Here is a 27,265-nt window from a genome sequence, read left to right on the forward strand (position 1 = left end):
TTACCTCTTGTCCTGCTGCTGGGCACCACTGAAAAGAGCCTGGCCCCATCCTCCTGACACCCCCCCGTCAGTATTTAAAAGTATTGATAAGATCCCCCCTCAGCTGTCTTTTTTCCAGACTGATGAGACCAAATCCCTCAGTCTTTCCTCATAAGAGAGGTGTTCCAGTCCCCTAATCATCTTGGTAGCCCTTTGCTGCACCCTCTCCAGGGGTTCCCTGTCCTTCTTGAACCGGGGAGCCCAGAACTGGACACAGTACTCCAGATGCGGCCTCACCAGGGCGGAGTAGAGGGGGAGGATGACCTCCCTCGATCTCCGCTTGCCACACTCTTCTTGATGCACCCCAGGATGCCACTGGCCTTTTTGGCCACAAGGGCACATTGCTGGCTCATGGTCATCCTGATGTCCACCAGGACTCCCAGGTCTCTTTCCACAGAGCTGCTCTCCAGCAGGTCAGCCCCCAACCTGTACTGGTGCATGGGGTTATTCCTCCCCAGGTGCAGCACCCTACACTTGCCCTTGTTGAATTTCATAAGGTTCCTCTCTGCCCAAATCTCCAACCTGTCCAGGTCTCTCTGTATGGCAGCACAGCCTTCCGGTGTGTCAGCCACCCGCCTCAGCTTTGTGTCATCAGCCGACTGCCCCTTGGTGAATCCATGTTGAGTGCTTCTGATAGCTTTCCTTTCCTCCACGTGCCTTGAGATGACACCCAGAACGAGCTGTTCCATCATCTTTCCAGGGATGGAGGTGAGGCTGACCAGCCTGTAGTTCCCCGGCTCCTCCTTCTTGCCTTTCTTGAAGACTGGAGTGACATTGGCTTTCCTCCAGTCCTTGGGCACCTCACCTGTTCTCCAGGACCTCTCAAAGACGATGGAAAATGGCCCAGCAATGACTTCCGCCAGCTCCCTCAGCACTCTCGGGTGCATCCCATCAGGGCCCATGGACTTGTGAATATCTAATTGATCCCTCACTCGATCCTCCTTAACCCAGGGGAAGTCATCGTCTTTCCCCGTTACCTTCCCCGAAGCCTGGGACTCCTGAGGGCTGGGCCAAGCAGTAAAGACCGAAGCAATGAAGGCATTCAGTAAGTCCGCCTTCTCCGCATCCTCCATCACCATGGCTCCTGTCTCATTCAACAGTGGGCCCACAACTTCTCTGGTCTTCCTTTTGCTTCCAATATACTTGTAGAAGCCCTTCCTGTTGAGCTTGACATCCCTAGCCAGGTTTAATTCCAAGGCAGCCTTGGCTTTCCTTGTTTCATCCCTGCACGCTCTGGTGGCATTCTTGTAATCCTCCCAAGGGGCCAGTCCCTTCTTCCACTTACTGTAAACTTCCTTCTTCCACTTGAGCTTTTTCAGAAGCTCCCTGCTCAACCATGCAGGTCTCCTGTGTCCCTTGGCCAATTTCTTTCTCTTAGGGATGCACCGATCCGGAGCTTGGAGGAAGTGGTCTTTGAATACCAACCAGCTTTCTTGAGCCCCTTTGCCTTCCAGAGCCCTAGCCCACGGGATCTCTCCAAGCAGTTTCTTGAAGAGGTCAAAGTTAGCCCTCCTGAAATCCAAGGTTGTAATTTTACTTCTTGTTGTTTTGTGCGTAGTACTCATGATCCTGAACTCTATCATTTCATGATCACTACAACCTAGGGTGCCCCCAACCTTAATGTCCTCCACCAGTCCCTCTGTGTTTGTCAGTACCAGGTCCAGGAGTGCTCCTCTCCTCGTTGGCTCCTTTACCACCTGTGTCAAAAAGTTATCATCAATGCACTGGAGGAGCCTCCTGGACTTTATCTACACGGAAGGGTGGGAAATACTTTATCTCTTTTATTTTATCTACACGAAAGGGTGGGAAATAAAAACTTTTCTTTTGGAATCAATTTTTCCCAAGAAGTTGAAAAGCACAGAGCCCAGAGGGACTCTAGGCTGTGCCTCAGGACACTGGGTTTCTGTTTCCATTTTTGCCACTGCCCCACAACAAACACTTCACCTTTCTTCATCATGTTTTTATAATGAAGACGACAGTTTTCCCTTCCTTGGTTAAATGCTCTGAAATCTTCTGCTTATCTTACTATCGTAATACACACATTTTGGCTCTGGGGTCCCCAAGTCTCTCCCAAAGAGTCAGAGAAACAAGCTTTAAAGAAGCATTGTCACTATAACCTCCCAGTAGGTAACTAATATGGTCAACAATTATTTTTCAGACCATCTCCCTGCCTTTGAAAGACCCATGCTACATCCTGTCTTAATTCAACATCTTAACTTGTGAGTTTATGATATGCAAACCAACATAGAGATTTGTCCCCCTGTCCAAAACACGCAAAAAAGGGCTCAAGAGTTAAGTGACATCCTGAGCTCCTCGTAATAAAGAGATGCAATGCGTATCACAGATTCAGTCCCTCCTTTCAAGTATGCCAGTCCTAATTTTCATGCCTCTATTATCCAAAACACATCGCTAAGAATCTCCTACAATAACTTTAAAATACTTTATTCAATTTAATATTTAATTTGGTTTTGCAACAATTTGCTCTAAAAATCACTTCATAAACACACAGATCAATTCTCAGTGTTAAAAAAGATAAAGCAAGTGTCAGCTCCTTGTTTACTGGTTACTCATCTTTATGAGGGGAACCTTAAGGAGCAAAAGGAAAACCCTTTATTAGGGCGAGGCGTGGGGGGGGATGGGGAGAGGAGGGTAGGAAGCTGCCAGAATATCCTACTGAAAACTCAGAGGCCTTCAGTAAGCAATCTGTTGCAATTCTCCGCTTGTTGTGGTTACCACAATTCTGTTGGCATTACTGTCAGTATTTACTACCCTTCCGTAGGAACTCCCAAAGCATCAGAAGACAATGTTGCACAGCATCAATTAGTGAACACACTGAAGTTAATTTACTTGCAAATGGATTTCTCGCATTCTTAAAAGTTAACAACCTTCAATAAAGGGTTTTAATCAAGATGGAAAATGAGGAATATTTTCCTGAAGTGTCATTTTAAACTTTTATCCCTGCATTATCTTCTTTTGAATGCTGTAGCAACGGCAAGCACTTATCTCATGTCTCTTACAGCACAGAGACTGCTCTTTCATTATCAGTTTTTAAGAACTTGTAAACTTATCTCAGCTGCTGGAATTCTTCATGAGAAGGAAAAAAAAAAAAGAAAATCAGCAGTGATGTACATATCATCTGCCTCTGGGAAAATAAAAATTGCCAGTGATATGCTGGGAAAGATCTCTTTAGACTCCTTTCACAGTCTTGCAGCAGTTTTATTGTAACCAAGCAGTGTAATTTCAAATAACATTCTACAGCATGCTGACGGCAAGCTCCTAAAATACAGCTCTGCTCTGAACAACAACCGAGAATGCTATTGTGGGTCTCGTGTTTACAGCTGCTCACTGATTGTGTCATATTTGCAAAGCTTTCAAGAAAAAAGATAACTTTTTTCCCCCCACTGCTGAGACTTACAAATTCAACCTAGGATTTTGGTAAGAAGCTTAATACAACACCAGAGTTAGTGAGCCTGCAGAACTTGATCCTCGTCACAATTTTAGCTAAAAATTTCAAGTGTTTTAGCCAATATACTTGGAAAAGTATATTCCAAGGTCTTAGCAAAATCAAATGGGAGAGTAAATATGCAGAACAGAACTCCTAGATTCTAAGAGGTAGCATACTACTGTATGAGGTATAGATGCACATGGGACATAAACGTATCCACATCATACTACTGCCGTGATGAGCAAGTCATATTGCTTTCCCATCTGTGCCTCAGTTTTTCCAAACAGAAGATGGGGGTTGTAACACTAACCTTTACCATAAAATGTTATAATTCTACACCACCATCACCAGGACCCTCAGCTATGAGGGGGCAAACTGGAGTTACAGTCCTGCTGCCAGAAATGTTTACATATTAGGTCATTATAATCATATATAATAAATACATTTGTAAAAAAAAAAAAACAAACAACAAACCAAAACACAAAGAAACACACAAAAATAACCTGAGAGAAGGAAACTGAACCAGGTATACACCCTCTGGTCGTTCACCTAGAAAAGCTTCTCCTTGTTTGCTCTTCTCCTGGCCCCACAATTCTTGCGTTTCAAATTGCACAGCAATACCAGCTTCAAAAGGAGAACAGGCAGGGCTTGGCCCTGACTACCCTCTTGGTTTTTAACTCCCCTTAAGAAAGCAAATCCGGGTTTTCTGTGAGTCAGGAAGGGGATTTAGACACCAGCTCTAAATAAATAAATAAAAAAGAATCAAAGAGCACCCCTTCTTGTGTTGCCCGTCAGAAGACATACGGCTCTGGACTCTGAGCAAAGAGAAATCCTCCATACAAAGCACTCGCCAAACAAACTGCTGAGTGAAAAGACAGTTCAGGTGCACCCCTGAGCAAAGTGTCACCTACCCATCAGTTTTACATGGCACCCTAACCAACCCAGGCTCATCGGAAACTGGCACTGCGGTGGATGCTGCTCACCTTGACTTCAGCAAAGCTGAAGACGTGGTCTGCAATGGTGTTCTTAAAGCCAAATTGTTGAGACATCATGGTTTGCTAGCTGGCCTAGAAGGTAAGCACAAAATTGGTCGCATTGCCAAGTTTGAAGGGCTGTGATTAATAGTACAAAGTCCAACTAGCAGACAGGTACTACAGGGATCCCTTGGGGGAAACGCTGTCTCAATTAGCAATGAGACAGGAAGGCAGAAGGCACCCTAGGCAAGCATGCAGATGACACCAAGCTGAGGGAGCAGTCAATACATCAGAAAGTGGAGCTGCGATTCAGAGGGATCTTAGCAAGTTGGAGAACCAGGCTGACAGGAGCTGCATCTGTCTTTGAACTCCTTGAAAAGTCTCACACCTAAAACAGAATAACCCCTTGCTACAGCACAGGCTGGGACTGACCAGCTAAGGAACAGTTTGCACAGAAGGAGCTGAAGGTCAGCAGCATGCTCTTGCATCAAGAAAGACCAAACACATACTGGTATTCACAAAAGTGCAGCCAGCCAGTTGAGGGAAGTGGTTATTCCCCTCTATTCAGTGCCTATGAGGCACGTTCAAGTCTAGGTTCTTAAATACAAACTTCAGTACCCTAGAATGACTACATTGGAGAGCCACTGAGATGGTTGAGGAGCTGGCACACGTGAAGAAAAGCTGAGAGAGCTGGACTTGTTCAGCCCTGAGAAGCGAAGGCTTTAGGGGAGATCTAATGCTGTCTTAACTACCTAGTGAGAGGGGTGTAGAGAATACGGAGCCAAGTTCTTCTCAGACACACACAGAGAGAATGAAAGACAACAGATGCAAGTTGTAGCAAGAGGAAATCTGGTTAGATATTAGGAAAAAAAAATATCTTTGCCATGGAGGTAGTAAAACACTGCAATAGGGTGCCCAGAGAGAATATGGCATGTCAACTGCTAGACTTAACCAACACTCAACCAGGGCAGGGATTCAGCAACCTACTGAGGATGTGAGCAGGGAACTGGAGAGATGGCCTCCAGAGGCCACTTCCAATCTCTACAATCCTACATAGGACACAGGCTTTCTGGATTGTCTCCTCTGTATTTCGTCATCTTCAGATATATTGTCTACATAAATGTTTCCCTGTATGTGCCACACCTTCTCTGACTGGTGGAAAACGTTCTCTATTCTCTTTCCTCCCATCCTACAACCTGTCAGTAGGAAGGACTGTTGTGATGAAACACTTCGGTCAAGCTACCTTTTTTTGCAGCTTTTTTTTTTTTTTTTATGCTGTCCTCCTGTTCTGGATACTACCTCTTAGCCAACATTCTTGTCTCCTGATTGTGCTCCCAACTTCTCCAGTTGCAACAGGAGGAAAGTGACCAGTTTACAGTTCTGCTGGGAGGGCTGCCAACATTATCAGCAAAAACCAAGGACTGGAGCATTCTCTTGTTTCATCACTGAACAACTTTGAGAAAACAGCTGAGACGCTGAAGCCACCAGCTCAAAGACTGAGGAATGAGTACAGTAGCAACCACTACTTGTGTTGCTATCCTCCGCCACAGTTAACAGCTTAGAGTCTAGGTAGAAGATAATAAATATTAAACTGAATGTTGACAAAAATATTTTTCAACTGAAAAAAACTATAATCTGAATATGTGCTGGAAATAATTATTGGCAATGAACTGGGTCCTCCAGATGTGACAAAAATGCAGTGATTTGGGAGTCCCTCAGAGACAGCAGCACAGATGCAGTCCATCTGTTGCATTCTCCAGAAGACTGATCCTTTAAGGACCAGAAATTTTCATATAGAAAAGAAAATTCAACTTAAATTCTGCAGAAGTTAACAGCACTCATGTGGGAAAACCAAACTTTCAACTCCAGATAAACACGGAATAGAGCGTTCTCTGATTTCAGGTATCAGCTGAGACACGGCAGCTGAAACCTCCGGATGTTTCTTTAAAAGAAGACTTCTTCAGTCATAACTTACAATTATTTCACATTTCTTTCCTCATTTCACTGGAGATCAAGGATAGACCACTGGTGGTTTCAATGGCAAATTTCAAAAGAAATATTCTTAATTCAGACAGCCCAGCTATTTTGCCCAACAGGAAAAGTCACAGAAAAGCATCTATCATCTCACAGCCTTTGGAGCTAAATAGGCAGAGCTTCATCATTCTGAAGCCATGGCTTCGGAGAGGACGTGGGGAGAAGTGTACTTTTGATGCAAGTTAGCTAGAAGGCGACAAAATCCTCGCAAAGCAAGGACACAGCGCTGCTTTCTCAGGAAGTGGCAAGTTCAGGTAACCTCTCAAATTTTCTGCAGTCTAACTTGAAACACCAGCTCTTTGTTTGTCCTAGAATTGTGCCACGAATTGCAGTACCTGAAACGACAATAACAACTTTGTTTCCCCTTGGAAGCTGCAAGGCCAAAGGGCTCTCTGCAAGCACAATAAAAAGTTAAAAGGACCAATTATAGAAGGAAAAATACTGTAGAACAGATAAGGTAAGAAATTATCCTGAAAATAAGACAGGGGCAATGTTTGGACTTCTAGTTTTTATGTAATAAAGACTTTCACATTTCAGTTAGTACATGTCATGTTGCTAAACATGTGTTTTCACTCTTTGTATTAAAAAGATTATAGCATATTATAACTTAGACGCAACTTTTTGTCCGTGCTAAAAGGATTTTTTTTTTCAGTCTCTAAATTTCCCCTCTTTCAAAATTTGCTTTCCATCATAATTAGTTCATACATGATATCATAAAATATATATTGTTCACCATTCCTCTCTGCTTACCAATACAAAAGGAATCTGAAGAGCACTCGGATTTCTACTCCCTGTTGAGGCATAAGCTAAGGCTTTATTTTTGGCAGACAAGCTGCTCCTTCATTGAAGAAGCAGTTATATATCTCCATTTAAAAATACTGATTAGCAAATCTCATAGCAGTTTACCAACACATGCAGTCAAAACATCACTGAAACTACAGTATTTCTCCCAAACTGGAAGGATGTTGAAAATTTAAATGATTCATTTACAGCTGATCTAAAGATGAGAGCTCCACAATTTATGTTTTATTGTCAAATGTTTAAAGGATTAAATCTAAATAAAATACAAAATGTACAAGCTTCAAAGCACACGTTATCTTCAACATCTTATTTCCAATTAGCAAGTCAAAATAAAGAAGGCATGGAGAACATTTGGCTTCAAAAGCAAAGCTCTGGAAGAAATCAAGATTTTAGTTGTTTTGGGTCTCATTTAAGGCTGCTATTTTCCCAAACTGCTGAAACTGGGTAAGATGGAAAGATTATTCTCTCTCTCAAAGGAGGGAAAATAGCAGACATACCACCATGTGATTGAGTATTACATCATCCATATTTACAACAATACTGAGCCAGTCTGGCAGTTAAACTTAAAAGACACTTTCTTTTGCCTTCGAGGAAGGACATGGGCTTGCCATAAAGGCAGGCTAACAGTGAAAAGGTTAGAAGAGGCCCAGCTCACAATTTTACTTGGCATGAGATTACAAAATGCTAAAAATCTTTCATTGAGAAGCATTTCCAGTATGAAGTTTGCAGATGAAGACTATGTCATGCAAACAAAATCTTACTGACAAACATCTGAAGAAATAAGACAGCTCTTGAGAAGTACTTTTACCCATTTTTAAAAGGCTTATACGTTATTAGGATGTAAGAAATCATTATTAAGACCACTTTCAAGATATGAGAACAGGACAGGTATAAGAATGAATCCTGTTTTTCCAAAAAAATTTGAAAGGTAATACTGTTTCTCTGATATACCTTCACTGTGTTCTTATAACATCAAAAAGTGCAAGATAAAAAAAAGCTGCCTAAGACTTAAGAATATGATGAAAGTGTACACAGTTTTAGAATACCTCAAGCTAAAGTAATATTTGCAGATAGCAAGCCAGAACTGCTTATAGGTCTCAACGCACTGGCTTTTATTCATCCTATTTTGCATTACTGATCTTAATTAAACTATTTAATAATATGAATTTGTCTTCTAAGGCATCATTCTTACTGCATTAAAATGCAAATACACAATCTTCAAAATGATTTTAATGAAGGAGAGCATTTAATTTTCTAATTGACTTAAAATGCAGAAAACATTAGTGATGGCTACAATCAGGAATATTTTTCAGTGACCGGATCAAAAACATTAACAATAACTGATCATATTTGCTACCAGGATTTAATTAAACACAGCATCAGGTAACACTTTTTTGTTCTTTCTTCTTTTTTTTTTTTTTTTCTATTCTTAAGGGGGAATGGGTGAGCAGGGAAGGAAGGGGAAGCGTCTCCTCCACATCCCACACCACATCCAGCATATCCTCTGACAAAAGCAAAAATGTGCTACACAATGACCGGCTGTACCACACTGGTTTTTGTTTAGCTGCTGTTCGCAATGTATTAACTCCCATCAGGTCACACCACCGCCCAGTTATAATGCTGGTTTTGCTGACATAAGCACCAAAATTCAGATGCAGAGATAAACTTCTGAATTCAGCAGAGAGCCAACCTAATAATTTCCCCTTTTAAACAAGCTTTAAGAAGATTGTTAAATATTTATTTTCACAAGCATGCAGAGATCACTGAAGGTCAAAGACATCAGAGGTGTGATCCCCTTCCTTATCGTCCCTCCTTTGTATTTATTTCACTGGAAGGAGGCCTCTCTGCCACAACATTTCCCTCCCCTCATCCATCAACCAGAACTCCTCCTGCCTGCGTTCCCCTCCTTAGTTCCCATGTCTCTGCCACCATGTTTCAAAGCATCACCCCCTCTCAGTGCTGCTGGTAAGCGAGAGCTGCCCCTCATATTGCTACCCCAGTATTACTGATGCCTTCATAGCTCTCCTGTTCCCTCCTCCTGTTTCTTCCCTTGTTTCACCTTTACCACGAGAATGTCTCATCAGTTCAGGAACCCCAAACTGGAAATTAATTACCAGGAGGACAGACCATGCAATGAATTGTATTAATTATTATTTTTATGCACGCAATAACAGACTACTATTACATGCATTAAAAATCTGGCTCAGATGCTTCTGCTTTAAGTATTTTTGTGTTACACAAGGCCTGACATGGTAACAGAGCACAGAACTGCTAAACAATAAACACTTCTTCTACCTGCCTATAATGGAATTGAAACCCACAGCGACAAAGGCTTCAGTAGACCTAATCCAGAAGCCTACGGAGTAAAGCCTGTCCTTTTCTTTGACACAGAGACCGTGATGACTGATTTTTGTCCCAGCACAGAAAAGTATGATGGGCAAGGGGTCTCCAAAACTAAAACAACCTAGGTGCAAATGCTCTATTGAGTGCAAACGCCATGGTTTTCAGCAGTCGTATCCATCGACATGCTTTGAGAGAGAACTGCCTAGAGAGACTCGAAACACTGCTCTGTAAAGCAAAAGGTATTTCTGCAGTCAAATTTCAGAAGAGGATTATTTTGACCTTTACTGTTCAAAACGTCCCTTAAATGAGGAAAACAAACAACAAAGCTATCAAACCAGCCAAAATCTCTAATCTTGATAGGCCATCTTGTGACCCTGTCCCCCTCTCTATCTCTGCAAATGCTTTGTTTAATGCTGCATTATGGAAAAGTTGACAATTTGAGCCACCTGCTGGGTGCCAACAAGCTGAGGGAAAAAGGTTGGTCACTCCACTGCACAAAAGCTGGTGAGAATTTTGTCAGCGAATTCGATGTGGAAGGATCAGGCCTCCCCTTGCCAGCACCAGAGGTCAAATACTATTTTATCCTGAGTTAGTAACAAGTTAACAGAAAAGCAGATTTTCAGAGAGTGTGCAATATTCAAACAAAACATCAGCCTGAACACACACGCGCAAAATTACAGTCCTCCTGCTTCTTTTGGATGATATATTTAGAAATCCTATTAGCTGGAGAGATCAACATTCTTATCTGAATTTCCAGGATGCTGTAACATGCAAAATTAGAGCAGCTCTTTTAAGTGGGTCAATTATCACTACTGCACTTACAGCAGTTTTCCCCCTCCCTGCCTGCAGCATCCATAATGGGCATTTAGCACAAGGATTTAAACAGTAAGATATTGAGTTGACACACACCATAATGTAGAGTTCCCTTCCCCTTTTATATTTTCAAAACCTTAAAGGAACAAAGAAAATAACCCACGTACAGAATCCCCACATTAAAATTGCAGTCTCCCTGCAAAAAGCTTCAATGACTTTCAGCAGCAGGGCACCCTGCAGGATAATGTTAGCCATCAGTCACACTCACTATTTTCCTGCCACATCTGAGTCATGCACAAATAAGGTCTATGGCTTTTCCTCCTCAAGGCGGGGGACAAGATGAAATCCTGAGGGCCACTAACCATCTCCCCAGCCCTGTCCCCCAGGTGCAGGGCCATACAACCAGTTTGAAAGGCTTCAGGTTATTTTCTTCTCAAGAAGGAATTCCCTTTAAAAGACGCTGCAAATCACCAGATACAAGTGGAACAATCTGAGTACCCAGCATCACTTCAGGTACTACTACAAAGACATCCACAGGGACTGACAGACATGACACAGGACCTAGGGAAGCACAGGATCTTCTGCAATACAGCTGGAGGCAAGGTGAGATACCTGAGAGTGACACAGCCCGGACTCCTCCTGCCTCGCTGCCCCACTGCCGCCGTCCCCAAGCACAGGGCAGCTGCCAGGAGCAGCCTTTGCAGTAAGGGGATGCAGCAGGGAAGAGAACAGAACCACACAACGGAGCATACAACGGCAACGGGCACATGCAGAGGAAAATTTTACTCTCCCACCAACAGGAAACATGAAGCGCCTCATCCTCTCAGCAACATACTTGCTTTATACATATCTCTCAATACAGCAAAAAAGCATAAGGCAGTACTGCGAGTGAAAAATCATATGATTCTCCTTCACTCCATGGAAAAGGAGACTGGTTATGCTGGCTTCTGGTCATGAGCGCTGCTGTTGCAATTCAGCAGTCCCAACCCTGGCTGGAGGAGAGGGTGACAGGGAGAAATTAAGATGCAGAAATTAAATTTCTATTAATGCCCCTGGCTGCCCTCTTCCCTATATCTCCAGCATTTTCTCCTGCGGTACCAAACAGGAGTGGTCACACAAGCCAAGCGTTACCAAACACATGAACTATTTGGAAACACATGCAAATAACATGGGGCAACAATAGCTGCACCCTATTTAAAGCGGCAATTTTTCATTAATAGATTGAAACTCTCCCAGCTAAAATCCATCAACTCAAAAGCATACCAATTTGAAAACTTAATTTTGAAACGAAGTGGATGAGGCTTTTCCAAGACTTCAAGTCCAAGCATATGCTTCATTAGGAAGCATTTCTTCACCAAGAGTGTGGTCTAACACTGGAACAGGCTTCCTAGAGCGGTGGTCGATGCCCCAAGCCTGTCAGTGTTTAAGAGGCATTTAGACAATGCCCTTAATAACATGCTTTAACTTGTGGTCAGCCCTGAAGTGGCCAGGCAGTTGGACTAGATCATTGTTGTAGGTCCCTTCCAATTTAAAATATTCTATTCTATTCAACTTTCTACGAAGTAAGACCTTGGTGTCCTTTACCACCCACCCAAACCTAGTGAAATGGAAGAAAGTAATTTGCTTTTGTAAATATTATATGTATTTTTAACTGTGCAATTTAAAATCCATTTTTAAGCTCTTATGTCCTTGTCACACTCAACGCTTGAGCAAAACATATTATGATTGCAACTGTGTTTAATCAAAAGTAAAAGGTCAGTTAAAGAAAGTCCTTATCCAAAGAGAAATAGAAACTGGTTTTATTAACCTCCCTAACTACAGATATAAAATTTTGTTGATTAAAGCCTAATTTCAAAAGTTAACTTTTTAATTGGGAACACTAGGGCCTGCTGGCTCCAGAAGTTTTAGTAGAGGTCAAAAGATTGCTGGAGATCTAATTTTTCATTTCTAAGAAAAAAGGAAGTCTTGCCCTTCTCCTTGCAAAGATAGACCTTGAAGTGTTGGTAGAGAAACAAAGAATGTATCCATCAAAGGCTCTCATGGTGAGGTTATACAAAGCTTCCCAAGACAGTATGGAAGCCAACGGAGCCTGCTAATGCTCAAAAGGAAATTAGCTGAACTTCTCTTGCAAAGAGCAACAAGGCAGAAAGGCTCAGTAGCTGATGCCTAATCTAGGATTAAAGACACCAATTCCTTACTCCATCACAGATTTTCTGGGTAACTTTGAATGTGTCACTTAGCCTCAGTTCTGCACCTGGAAATGAAGATAAATACTCCCAACTTCCCTTACTGTGACATGAAAATAAACACATTAAGCCAGGAACCATTCAAATAGCTTGGCAATAAAGTACAAGTACTGCAAACAAATAGGAAATAACAAAGTACTGCCCCATTCAGTGAGGAGATGCCCATTTTTTTTTTTTCCAAATCCTTCTTGCCTGCTGGGATCCTGCAATGCCTTTGTGATCTTCCCTCAAACAAAAGGGAGGTTCACGGGGCAAAGGAAGCAGGAGAGGAAAACCGCCTTATGCTTTCCCACCCAGTGCAAGTTTACACATAAAAGACACCAAGGCACCAAACTTTCTCCTGTCAGCCTTCTGCTCCTAATGCTCAAATTCAAGAGATTATTTTTCTTGGACATTTAGCGTAAAGGTTCTTCTGCAAACAACTCAGAAGAGATGCCTCACTTGGCTGCATTGGACTGACCCCAAGAGGAGCCTATTGTTTTCCTCACAAAGCTGCTGCAGACCACCGAAATAACTTGGGCAACCTCAATCTCAGGAGGCTGCCCCAGCCCCAGGCGGTGGGAAGGGCTCAACGAGTGCCCTGGCATCAAGGCTGAACAGCTTTACTGGAGGGGGGAAAAACCTGCCCTGAATTTACCTCCAGAGGCAGGCAGGCAGGCAGACGGATATTTACACAAGATAGCTGGTGAGGAAACTTTGTGAGGAGTCTTCTCATGTGGAAAAGGTTTTATTTACTGTGCTCTAACAAGACAGGATTTGGTTTACAACTAAGGGTGAATTTTCCAGAGAACTTCAAAGGAAAAGAATAAATAAATAAAATAAAGGTGCGTGTGTGGGGGATAAAAGACATTTACCACGTAAAATGTTGCTGTAAAAAAACCCAGGTGGTAGCATTGGAAAATATTACAAACAAAGTAGTGGACATTTGTACTGTTTTTTCCTAACAGTTGTGTACAGTAAAAAGGATTACAAACAGAATGAAATGTTCCTTGATTAAAACAAACTGATATCCCACCTGGAAAATCCTGGCCAGGCTCTCATTGCTCCCGAGTGACCCCAGAGCAGCCATGGGTTACAGCCGAGACCGTAAGTCACTCAGACACCCTGCCCGGCTCTTCCCAAGTTCTCTCCCTCAGGAACTGCAGGACCAGCTAAAAAGCCCTTTGTTTCCATTCAGACATATGTAGGGGTGGGGGGGAAAGCTGTTCAAAACATTAAAGAGAAACAACTGAGGACTGTTACTATTACAAGAAACAAATTAAGAGCCAGAGTCTGAAACGCCTGGAGCACTGGTAGAGCCAGCTGAAGTCAGATGTCACTGGAAACGCTCAGCCTCGCTCAGCCCCTGGGAGGGGTCAACTGGTTCCATCAAACCTGAGGGTTAAAAAAAAAAAATCACTATCTCCTTCACCTGTATTTTTTGCATTATACCTTTACTTCTGACACTGAGAATATAGACATATTTATAAAGGGAATAATAAATTAATGTTTTTATAGGTAGCTCATCAGGAGGATAAAAGACCTCCCAAATTCAGCAAATAGCTAGTAAGCCATCTTCCATTTAAACCATTAATGCTGACAAGTAATATAAGCAAGGCAAATGAAAAGCTATGACAAAGTTGCTGCACTGTGGGGTTCTGTGTCAAATAAGCTAATAAAAACCATAAACTGATGTAAAATCAATTCAGATCTCAAATAATATATTAAACTTTCTAAAGAACTATAAATAAAAGCTGCACTTCAGATAAGTAAACGTTTATGTTCTCTAAATTCTAGAAATTTTTTTTCAGATTAAAAAAATTTGTGTTACTGGAATATTTCGCATTTTTGCATTAATTAAACAATGCATAAGAACCAAAGAGAACATAATGTCTTCCTATTTCAGGCTGAGGTTTATTCAGGCATTAACTCAGAGTGCACCAGTAAGACTTGGCTACAATTTTCCTCTCATTTTCACGGGGGTTGGCTGGCGACACGTACATTATGAAAAAAGAAGAATAAGCAGATACCCCTGTCAGATAAATACATTCCAATCCCTCAAACTGAACTCAATGCAGACACAATTAAATCCTGTTTTCCCCCTCCAAACACTTCCCACTCCTTTGGTTCTGCCACAACATTTCTTGCCACTTCAACCCCTTGACTACATCCCACTCTACCTCCCCAGGCCACATACATACTCCATTCCCTCTTGCATATTTCCTCACCAACCTTCAGTCTTTTAACTTCCTTTTCTAAATTTCTTACAAATTTCTTCATAAGACTTCTATAACCAACACAACAATAGTGGAGACTTCAAACTTAGTAAATCTACTTAGCAGGGTTTTATAAATCTTGAAGCATTACAAATAACGTAGGTCCTCTGTACACTATATTTCTCCTCTTGGCATGCCGTTCTCCTCTGGCTTATCCACAAGACCAAAACCAACTGAAAGCTTATTACCCTGAACATGCATCTTCATTCTTGCTAAAGCATCTTGTCGCATGCCCATCCTCTACATCTGCTCTTTGTCTCTCTGGACCAAAGGCCCTGGACACATGCCTGCCTCTTGTAGCGCATTTCTATATTGCCAGATCTAGGCTGGAAACAAATATAACATGTTGATAATGATCATCATAATCAAACTGTGGAGGCTTGAATGTATTTTCATTTCAAAAGTCAGAAATATGCACCTGTGGCTCTCAGGTTTTCAACTTTCTAATGAAAGGATATGATACTAGAAAAGGATCTTGTATTTTAATGTTTAGAATCCATAATTTGTTTTGGGTTTGTTTTTCCAACTACACTGGATTTTAAATGCAAAAAAGCAACACAAAACCCCAAACAGCAGAACACAGGCAGAAGCTGAACTCACTCTCCCAAAGTAACACAGTTAACTTCTTAATATCAACTACAAAAACAAGTTTATCTAATGCATTTTTTTAAAGAATCACCACTAACAAAATTGAGCCATACTGTCATGCATTACCACTTCTTGATTCCCAGGTGGCACAGTAACAATGACAATGAAGATGGAGTACTTTGTGATATTGATATAGAAAGACAGAGCCTGTCTTTGCAGTCTTATTCATACCCTGGCCCTAGTATTTTACATGAAATATCACGTAATTATTTCAATTTAATGAAAAAAGGGAAAATTAATTTAGGTATTTATGAAGTGTCAACCAGACCAGTACATCTTGCACAGGTTGAAATATTTTAAAGAAGGATATGTCAAACAAGCAAAGGATTTTTTTTTTTGTTTGCTAGAAAAGTTAGCCACACTTGCTGCACAGATGGCTGCCCCATTGTACCTACTTGCCTATTAGAGCTCATACTGCTTCCAATGCTTTTTATCACTACCAGCGGGGGAAAATGGATTTATATATTATGGCTAGGCTATCATTCAGTAGTATCAAATAACGATTGTAAATAAATTACTTTGAAAATGTGATATGGGCATAAAAAAAATACTATTGTCAATGCTTTTAAATCAACACTGTCTTTATGGTAATGATAGAGTTATACTGTTCAAAGTTCCCACAGAGATTTTACATAAAGAGACTAGTGTAACAGACAAGCCTTCCATTTAATTCCATTATTCCTGCAAAACCACATTTTTTTAAACATGCAAATGCAATGACCACAACACTATCAGAAAGCACTAAATTTAGAATACCGTAGTTTCTAAAACTAAAAAAAAAATCATCTCAATCTTAAAAAGAAAACTAAGCTGTTCAACTGCCAAAATATAGAATGAGAACAGCAATCTAGAAAAAGCATCGAGTCAAATAGAATACTGATGATATGCACATACTGCTGTACAGTAGAACTAAAATAATACAGAAAAAATTGATACTAAACTCCGAATTCCAGCAACTGAAACACAACATAAAGTAAGTAAAAATATATAACACAAGTAAGTTTGGATGGCCATCAGTATTTAAAGCTTACATGAATTTTAATGAAATTCTACAAGACAAAAATAGGGATGGTCTAGAAGCAAGGAGTACTCACTTGCAGCTCTGGCCTGTGTGCAGTCCCACCTCCAGCCACTGGTTTCCTGTACGAACTTTGAGCAACTTACAGAATTTATCAAATGCCTTTTCCCCAAAACTGAAACGGGAGTGATACTGTCCTTCCCACTGGAAAATCCACTAGGACTCTAGCCTGTTCTTTAATACTGACGCTATGGGTGGCTTGGAGTTAGTTTTCATTTGTTTTAATAAAAAAAAACAAAACAACAACAAAAATCGACACACGCTATAAACAAGTAATCCCTATCAAAACACAGGAAAAGTGCAATCTTATACTAGAAGAAAATGTTGAGAAAGAAGAAATGTAGAGTTATTGATGGGAGGCAAAGTGACATTTATACTTCCTTGTAAATATTAGGTATTGTACATTTAAAAAGGGAAAAATTTTACTTGAACCACAGTAAAAGCTCCCATTCACTTAATTATATAAAACAAACAGTGACAAAGTTAGCTCCTAAACACTTACCTTTGCAAAGGTCTAACTGGGATAGCTGACTTGCTAGAAGTATGCCCTTTGTTTATTTTTTTTTTTATTTTTCAAATGCAAAAGGATACGAGGAGTTCCTTCTGTCCTACACACCAGGTAGAGACATGCAGCAATTACGTGGGTCATCTTCCTCCCCCGGGTTAGGTGTTTGCTCACAGCCATCTTGAAAAAATTAAAGGCAGTATCCAGACAATGTTGATTGAGTTGAAGCTGGTTTCCCAAGTGGTGAATCTGACGTTTCCCTAGAAAAAATTAACAAAGGGAAAAAAAAGCTTAACAACTCTGTAGTTAATGTGCTTTTGGGTTGGGTGTTTTTTTGTGGGTTTTTTTTGAAGACAAAACTGAGGGGGTATATTTTTGATTTCATCTCTGTGTGAAATACAATAACCTCTCAAGTTTCAGCAACTATACGTAACTCAGCTCCTCGGGACAAAAAAATGCTAGGACTGCTAGGACTGCTAGAATTGAAATACATGCAATCAATGAGCCCTGGAAAAAGAAGCCACAAACATCAGCGCCAGAGAGGATCCAAAACATAGCTGAGACTTCTCAGGCAAAAGATTATGCCCCCTGCTCCAAAGATCATTCGACAGTTGGCACTTGGTTGGCTGTGGCGATGAACTTCTGAAAACTGGAGGTCATGGTGTGTTTGACGTACGAACAGAGGAGACATTTTCCTGCAACTCTCCCAGAAGTGATGAAGTTTGCAGTTCCTCTGACCACAACCAAAGCCCACAAGGAAAGGGGCTCTGCTCCGGGCTTGCCCATAATCACCGCCAATGGGGAGGCACTTCCTTCCTCTCAACACTTTTGCACCCAAGCCTTCATTTAAGGCTTGGCTGCCAGACTGCTGAGATTAGGTTGTGGCTTCAGGAAAACAAATGTGCCTTTACCCTTAAATAAAACAATAAAAAAAAAAAAAAAAAAGTGTTTCGGATGATTCATGGCAGGAAGCGGTACAGCTGCTGGGACAGATGCGGGAAGCGAGGCCCGGTCCATCCTCACAGCTCCGGCTTCGGAGGAGTGTGCCGAAAAGACAGCTTAAGAAAAAGATGGGGGAAGTCATGAGGAAAACAGAGCACTGAAGTTCCTCAGCATACGGGGTCAGACAGCACATCAAGAAAAATCCTTTAATTCAATGTGCTGGGCAGATGTTTCCAGTACGTGTATTTACAGGAAACGCTCGTCTGCTCCCTTCAGAGATGTCAGGAGTAGCTTTGCTGAAGGGTGTACGATGTTCCATGTGCCTCAGCCACCAATGCTCGCAGAAAGCGATGGAGACCATGTGATGCTTAGCAGAACCCCACCACCACCTGCACAGGCAGCACATCTTAATTTTATGTAAATCCCTACACCATCATCCCTAATAACATTATAAAAATGCTTAACCGACGAACAACCTTCTGCCAAAGATGCTGCTTCAATTCAGCTTTAATAAAAAGTGACTCCAGACACACAGCCAGGGTCAGCAAGACTCTGGTCAAACGTGAGCTGCCACAAAGAGACAGCTTCTCCTTCCCACAGAAATGACAATCAGTGCACTCACCAACAAGATCTCCTTTAAAGCACGTTGGTCAACCAGGTGTAACACATTTGGATGAAGAAGTAACAACAGAGGAAGCATACGTCATCTTCCACAAGAGATGTGTGTACAATAAGCTACTCAGGAGTAATCCAAAGCCCATTAAGTGAATAGTTTTTTCCACTGCCATCAGCAGGCCCTGGGACTGGCACTCACCAGCCTCAAATACAAATACTACATCTTCCCAAAACTAAGATACTAACCAGCACTTACCCTCCCCTGAATTTTATTTCACACTATACAACCGGTATGCTGAAGCAGGATTAAGACTTTTATATCCCTAAGAAAGAGCCAGTTTGTACTCATCTGTGGGCAAAAAAAGCGTGGTTAGCCTTAACTACTAAAACTCATTTTTGCAGTGGCAGAAAAGCAGCTTCCCCCATCAACCTCTCCTCGAGCAAGTCCACCCCAGAGGCCAGCGTGGATCTGCGAGTCTATGGAAAGCCACCTCAACCTATCACCTAAGCTTTCTATTTTATCTAGTTGTATTTTGCCATGCATGGCTGCCACGATGAAGACGAAGAGAACTGTCATCTGTAGAGATTTTAGGCACTACATGCAAATGTAAAACCATTAAAGCCAGACATGACCGTGCCCATGTACCTCTCCCTCAGCTGCAGGGAGATCCACACTGGAATCACTGCAGCAGCAAGCGCGCAGCATTCCCTTTAAGTAAGATGGTCCAATTCAATGTCCCTAACATCACAAAGGCAGCTGATAATGAGAAACAAATTCAGCAATTTTAAGTGTTGTCTGAATTTTACTTCTAAGTAAAGCTTTTGTAAAAACATAAAGAAAAGAGTGGCTCCTATGCCAAGGAGGAGCTACATGCACTCCTGAGTGCTTCTATGGGCTAACAAGTGGAACCGGTACACAGGGCCCACTTGGCTCCACAAAGACCAGGACGGTGCAGGTCACCAAGCAAGAAGAGGTGATGAGGAAGCTTCCCATGCCACCACAATGGCAGCAGCTGATGTGGTCCTGCACACACACCAGAGAACATCCCAAGTGAGCCGGAGATGCAGAGTAAGAACACGACAAGCAACAAGGAGACTTCTCCCCTAGCGCTCCGCTGGCCCATCCCCATTACGCGGTAATCCTTCTCCCAAGAACAGCACTCCAGGGCTCCACACCTCAGAGGGCACTTCAGAAACAAAGAATATACCAGAAAAGAAAAAAAATAACATTGAGGAATATATTGAAATTAATTTCTGTCATAAGCTATTTTTCCCACTGAGCTGTTCCCATCCCCAAGCTACCATTAATATTCTCTTAGTATTTAACCTTTTCTTAGTTTCAAATGTTGAAATATAATTCATCATAATCCATCCTAGGTAAACAGTATGCTTGTTTGAGTAACACATGCTTTTTTAGCCAAGCTCTTCATCCAGCATCAATATTTTAAAATGCAATTACTTTAGGGGTAACCAGTCATTGTCTACTGACAAATACGAAAGAGATTTAAGAGCACAGAAAGGTACTCGTCCACTTAAGAAATTGTATTTCATTGAATGTTTCACTCGACCTTCAGCAGACCAGTGAAGACTTTAATTGTGTGCGCTAGTACTCCCTCAAGCTGTTTTGTAGTAAGTCAGTCATATAGATTACAGAAAAAATAAGACAACTGTTACACTGCCGTTGATCCCCAAAATGAACAACTTAACACAGGACAAGAAGCACCTTAGAAATTATGTGCATCTTCATGACTAACTTGGTTTTGTCCTTATCTGTTTTGGAGAGAAAGAAGTGTACTGCTTATAGCATCATCATCTGAGATAAATATTTACATTCTGTAACCAGTCTCCTATTTACTAAAGAAAGATCAAAAGCTTTGTTGTTTCCCCACCACCCCCAGCCCTTGAATTTAACATGACAAGAAAATTCTATTTTTCTGGTATCTTATGTAACACTAAAAAAAAAAAAAAATAGCTGGAAAAGTTAGCACTAGCAGTCGTGCTTCTAGATTTCTCCACAGGGAACACAAGATACCTTGTACTCCTTCTGGTTCCTTCACAGATTCAAGAGGCATCTTCATTGAACACGTAACTCCAAAAAAAGGCAGATATCAGCTAAGTGGCTATCGCCTCAGTACTGCAGTACAGTACCAAACTCTTGTACAGTGTCCTCATCCCAGTCAGATGACAACCAGAAGTATGTAATTTTGTGATTTCCAACCTTTTCTGCCAATCTCCCCAATCTGACATTTCCAGAGCTGAAAAATGTGTCTCCATAATATTTTATTTAACTGTAAATACAACAATTTAATCTGTTGGTATCTGAAGAGCAGATGTTCACACTTAGAGAAATTGGGCACAAGAAAATAACTGATCAAAATAAATTCTCTATCCAATGCTCCAGTTACTATTGACAGTGAGACCAATTACCATTTATGCTGCCAGTCCTCAGCACAAAAGGTCCTCCTAACTGTGCAACGGTAGCCACAAACCTTGCTAAGCATTCAGATACCTTCCTACATGAGCGATTGCTCCCCCAGCAATACCGTCAGTGCAGGGAGGAGCTGCAGAGCAGCTGGATGCTACAGTGCTGGGAAGATGAGCAATTCCCTCCAGCAAACCTACAATACTGCATTATGTCTGTCGGTCCTTGAATATACTCCCACTGCTCCTCGCTAGCTGGGTAGCAGTTTATAACCTTCCATTTGTTGTTTACCTCCTGACTGTCTCTATCATTTGCTCTAGACTACCAGCGTAGCTTCAATCAGCCCTAATGGCTGGCTAATGTCCTTTCCACCAGTTTGGCCATATGGTCCCAGTGTGCAGTGAGCTGGTCCAGCTATCTGCAAGAATGCAACAAGCCTTATGATCTCAGCCAAAACAGTGGGAATATCCAACATTACAATGAAATTTATTAGCAATCTGCTCAACTCAGTATTCACCAGATTACATCGCAGTGTTACAAACTCAAATTAATTGAGCTGCTCTACTGGATGGAAAAGAAAAGAACTGCCACACCTTTAAACCCTGCCGTGCTCTGCATTGTAAAACACAACTCAAGACAACAGCTTCCAGTTCTTCTTATCTGTTTTATCCAGTAGAACAGTTTTTTTAAAAAGTTTGAGTGGGACACTACTCTAAAAACTTGCAACTACTGCTGTCTCCGTACTAAAAAGGAACATCGTCATGTGGAACAGTCAGAAATAAATATTGCATTTTTTCTAAATTGCTAGGCAAGAGTATGACATGTAAGACAAAAAATACAGGGGTAAAAGAAGTCCCTTAGTTAGGTGCATCTTTTATTAGTAATTGCAGTAACAGTTGCCTCTTTTGGGCCTTACAGTTTTTTTGACAGATCCTGAGATTCTTTTTTTAAACCAAAAGAAATAGAGTCTTTAAGGTCAAAGCTTACGCTGCATGCTGCCCTTGCGATTTAGTGATGGCATTAAAGTGGTGTCTAAGTATCTTTGGGAAAAGGACAAGGAACAGTGTCTTTTTCAAAAGGCAGGACAAGCTCATCAACAAGGTTACAAAAATCCTCCCGCTTCCTGGCCCATAAAACAGTAAAATTATTCTCCTTTAAAGGGCAAAAGAACAAAAGTCTAGAAAATAAAAGAAATTCTGCAACATATAGGACGTGTAGCAGGCAGTTCCCAATTATTTCCCAAAGGCTCATCATGCCATCGGGGTGGAGGGGGAGTCAGGGGGAGAAGAGAGAGAGAAAAGCTTACACTCCTGTAAGCAACACACAAAATCAAGTTCCCAGGCTACCAAGTAGTAAAGTTTATCACGCTCCTGAATCTGCACCTAAAAACAAAAGGCCCTTTTCAGTTTTTAGTTCCAAGCCTACTGAAAAAAAAATAATGCTTTTACCCATCTACTCCCTGCATCCTGAAAGAAACACCATCATTTTCTCAACCGATGCCAACCTCAGTGCTTTGAACTGGCACTTCAGATCTGAACTGACAAGTTCAGATAGGGCCGCTGGATGCTACTATCCTTTTATTTCAGAAAACTTCTATTCTTTTGATGGAGGAAACAGTGGTTATTGCAAAACAAGATGTGTAGGCCAGAAATCACCATCACAAAAATAGATTTGCAGAAAATCTTGGTAATATTAAATGCTTACACAAGAGGCAGTTGATAGCAAAACTGCAGCTTAAGTTATAATAGGAGCAAAATAGAAAAATGGGGAAAAATCAGACCCATTCTTTACAAGCAATTTTCTTCCGTTTATGATCTCGTTACTACAGAAACAGCTTGTTCTCTTCCCCTATTCAAGAGGAATCATACCTTTTTTTGGATCCCTTAAAAGTCAGTAATGTCAAGCAGATACAGCTATATATTACTCTCATCTGGCTTCTGCCTGCTCATCTGCAACCCTCCCCTCACCCTGACAGACTGTAACACTGCTATTTCAAAGCAGCGTTTTTCAGTAAGAAGCGTAAGTTTCTAGGGAAATAACAAGCAGTACACAGCTAGAGCTTAAGTGAATTGTTATTACGATACTAAACTGCATCATCAAAAATCCGGGCATACAGATTTTCCCCCCTTTCTGCAATTTGCTCGAGGGGCCCTGGAAACGAGCACTACCTGAATCGGGCAATGAAGTCATGTTAACAGAACTAATCCTTTTTTGCAAAAAGGATTGTTATGGTAACAAACGCTAGATTCTATTAAAGGAAACGTTTCGGATGGTTTTTGCTTGGGTATTCATTTCCAGAATTTGAATTGCTTTACCGACTGAATTTTCTGTGAAGATTTTATTCTGCATTTGGGTTTTCACTCCTTTTCTTTCTTTGAAAAGGGTCCCCAAAAGAACTCCCAAAAAGGGGAGAAAAGAGAGCAGTTTTTATGTCTGGGCATCCCTGCAAGCTTTGTCATATCTTTCAATTTCTGCAAGTCCCAGCTCAAAGCCTGAATGAATTTCCTGCTCTTTGCTCCATGCCAGGCTTCTATGTTATTTGTAGTACAAATAAGCAAAACAAACAAACAAAGCTGCAACAGGGAAAGTCCAGGAATATCAGCAGGGCTACTCTTACAAAGGCTGGTCCCAGAAGCCTAATCAAGGATAGAGTTCCATGATCAAAGACAAGAAAACATTTAAAGCCCAAACAATGGGGGGAGGCAGGGAGGAAACGGAGGCGATGGCGGCAGCGATCACACCGAGCACGAGAAGCAGCTTTATCTCTGCGAGCCTGTAATGAAAAAGGCCCATGAACAGTAAAAGTAGCAGCACAGTAGGACATTACTACAGTGCTGACCCAGCACAACAACTTTAATTTTATTAAGGATAGGTAAGAATTATTCCCAGTAACACCTAATTGTCTATGAGGAAAGTGATGAACATGGTGGCCTGATTCCCATGCTCTACCTAACTTCAGCCTAGCCCCAAATCCCCACTTCACCACCATCTAATTGTGGGTGCACCCCATGTCCCCAGACCACACAAGAACACCCCAGTTCCTCCATGGGATGTGTCAGTCCCAGGGCTGAGCAACCTGGATTCCGTGCACGCTCAGCCCCCCTCTGCTGCATCTGATGCATCCCTATGCGTGTGTCACCTGGCAGACCTGCTCTGGGGACTGCCCAAGGGTACGCTCTGTTCCTGCTACCTCAGCAGAGTAAAACAGCTCCTGGCCCTTTCCTGGTGACATTCCACCAGCTGTGCCAGCACAACCGTTTGTGGGGATGCACAGAAAACCAAACCGGTAAACTGATCCTTGTTAAAGATAACTTTTTTTTTTATTTCACAAAGACTTAATCCAGACCTGTTTACTGAAGGACTGATGCCTCCACTTTATCTTCTTAGGGCCAGAACCAGACTACCTCAGCACACTATTCAATTTCTCTGCCTGCTGACGACAATCCAACCCATCCATTTTGCCTCCCATGAGAGTGCCCCAACTACCAGTTGCAGCTCCCCATCTCTCCTGGTAAAGCCCTTCCACTGCATGTCAGATGTTCATTCATTCATTCATTCAGCTAAAGAGAACTAGCATGTATCTCTAAGATTGATGGCTTAAAATTTCAGATAGTGGTCACTACTCCAACCACTTCTTAAATATTTGATACTAAGCTACTTTTCTTTCACCTAGAAAATCTGCTGTTAACATCTCTTCCCAGCACTTATCTGTCCTTCTTTAAGTATTCATTCCCTCAAAATTGGCCCTTGTATTCCATTAATGCCAAAGCAGGCCTGCAAAGCGCCCACGTAGCTTCCCCCACCTCCCTCCTCAAGCACTTTTTGCATTCCCTGATTATGTGATACCACTCCCACATGGACAGCCTCTTTGCATATACAGCAACTGGCCATTTGAATTAATTTGCCTTACCCACTCTGAAAAATTTGGCATCGTAAGCAGTTCCTCTGACTTTTTGCATTCAGTTGCTGGAATTCTGCTTCCCTTGCAGGTGGTGCTTCTACTGCTGCCATTTCATTCCCATTATCCATCTAACTGCTACCCCCACTTCCACAACAACAGACTAGAAGCCATACAGTTTATTCATGGGCTGCACCTAACCTACTGCTAGTCTTGCCTCACCATCCTTAGGCAGCAGCTTGCTTGCTTCTTATCCCTGATTAATTTTTTTTTTTTTTTAGCACATCTAAAGAACTTCTTGCTCATGAAGTCCTTACTGAACTTCACTTCTGGTGGCAAGCTGGAAAAACAGAGACAATGTGGACATTAAAAAAAAACAAAACACAAAAAAACCTCCAAACAAACAGGAAAACACCAACAAAACCCCAGTCTGTCAATTAACTATCATCTGAAGGTATACTGTTTTAAGTCAAGCTAAAGCCCAAGCTGCTGCTGCAGACAGCATTCCCACCCCCAGCATGATATTTACATGGCCGCACGCTGATGCGGATGAGGGAACTTGCTCTGCAGAAAATCAGCCCAAACAACAAAAAGTTAAATTTTCATTTGGACCAGTTCCCTCATGTAACTCAACGGGCAGCCTCCCAGGCCCTAACAGCAGCAGAATGTGGCTGAGGTGAGGAGAAATGCTGTCAGCAGCAGTGTACACGTGGATCGACTTAAAGCAAATGTGAGACTGCAGCCTAAATGGGTCAAAGAGAAAAGTACACACTATCCCTACGCTTCCTCCTGCTTCCCTGCTGCTGCTCCCAGCCCTCGTCAACCCTCTTCTGCAAGTGTACTTACACAAAAGTCTGACTTATCACGGTTTAAATAAATGCTAACATGTTCATTAGTTGTTTGCATATCAGAATGCTTCAGGTCGTTTAAGATTAATTTTGGAAGTAAGCAAATGTGGACTTTTTTAATTCCAAAAGTTTTGTTAACTGCGTTTTTTTATGCACGTAAGACTTGCAGCTGCTTCAAAGTTGAAACAGCTGGAATGCTGTAATACTGGCAAGAACTGTGAGCGCATGTATGATTAATGTAGCATAGTCCTTACCTATCTGACATTAAGGGAATTAGAAAGAAAAATTTAAGATACCAAGAACTTTTAGGCTGTGGTAGTTTTTAAGCATGCAAGATTTCCTTCTGAAAGCACCATCGGTTAGGCTTTGCTTTAATCTTCCTCTGTTTTGTTTGGACAGTGATTTATTATTTTTTTAAATTACATTTTAAATGACAGTTATTCTTAGAGATTTTTCTATATCTATATACACTTAAAGCTTTTCCCCCACACTTATCAATTACCAATTGTTACTCTTGTCACAACAAGAAATGAAATATTTCTGCTGTCACATAGCATTACTGCTGATCCAAGCACTACCTTCAACCATCCAAAATCATTTCTACATAACTGCATAAAAAAGAAAAAGATTTGCTCACGACATAATCTGACAGTTTTGAAAAGATCACTTTTTAAAAAAAAGTTTTAAAAACCCATAATTCTAGCATTATTAGATAGATCAGAACTTGTTTCACACCTACAAAGCAAAAAACATTTAACAAACAAGCAACTGCCATCAATCTATACAGCTAGAAAAATTCAAGAATACAGCACAATATAGGAAAAAAAATAATGTGTTGCCTATTGGTAAAAGTCATCAGAATCTTTAAAACAAAACAAAAGTGAAGACTCAACACAAAAGGATCCATTGCCGCAATGGAAAACTTTACAGATGCAAACAGCATACAAATCAGTGCAGTGTTATCTGCTCGCTGACAGCACGTTCTAGTGCCTTCCCTACTTTTGCTAGGCAAAGAAGAGTGAAAACTGACAGGAGACATTTTTCAGAGTCTTGCGGACACCATGGAAGCAGGCAGGAGCCCTGGGACTCAAGGTGCTACTCATGGACAAGGAGAACACAGGAGCTCAAGGTACCTCCGAGACCAAGGGGACAGGGACAAGAGCAGAAGTAATTAAGGTACCGCAGCTGAACAATTACCACTTCTCAGCTGCACTGCAGCGACTATTAGCTAAGGTCACGCATACTAAAATTGTTTAAAAAAAAATTTTAAAAAATTACAATCTTTCTGTTTAATCCACCTTCCCTGACATAAAAGCCAGTCCAGCTTTTGACTTTTCCTGCCAAGGGGCTCCTGCTCAT

At 41.5% G+C, this 27,265-nt stretch overlaps 1 protein-coding gene across 3 annotated transcripts in view; it reads right to left on the reverse strand.

Moving 5' to 3' along the window:
• Positions 1–27,265, reverse strand: part of BRF1 (BRF1 RNA polymerase III transcription initiation factor subunit) — a 179,332-nt gene that overhangs the window by 116,250 nt on the left and 35,817 nt on the right. For 2 of the 3 annotated variants that reach the window (XM_063333487.1, XM_063333488.1), the window contains exon 3: positions 17,268–17,441. In XM_063333487.1, the coding sequence (XP_063189557.1) occupies positions 17,268–17,441 (174 nt within the window). Of the gene's footprint in view, positions 1–13,710; positions 16,626–17,267; positions 17,442–27,265 lie in introns of those variants that run through there. The other variant, XM_063333489.1, reaches the window with a different exon arrangement.

The sequence above is a fragment of the Chroicocephalus ridibundus genome, chromosome 4 (genome assembly GCF_963924245.1).
Source record: "Chroicocephalus ridibundus chromosome 4, bChrRid1.1, whole genome shotgun sequence".
Classification (NCBI taxonomy): Eukaryota; Metazoa; Chordata; class Aves; order Charadriiformes; family Laridae; genus Chroicocephalus; species Chroicocephalus ridibundus.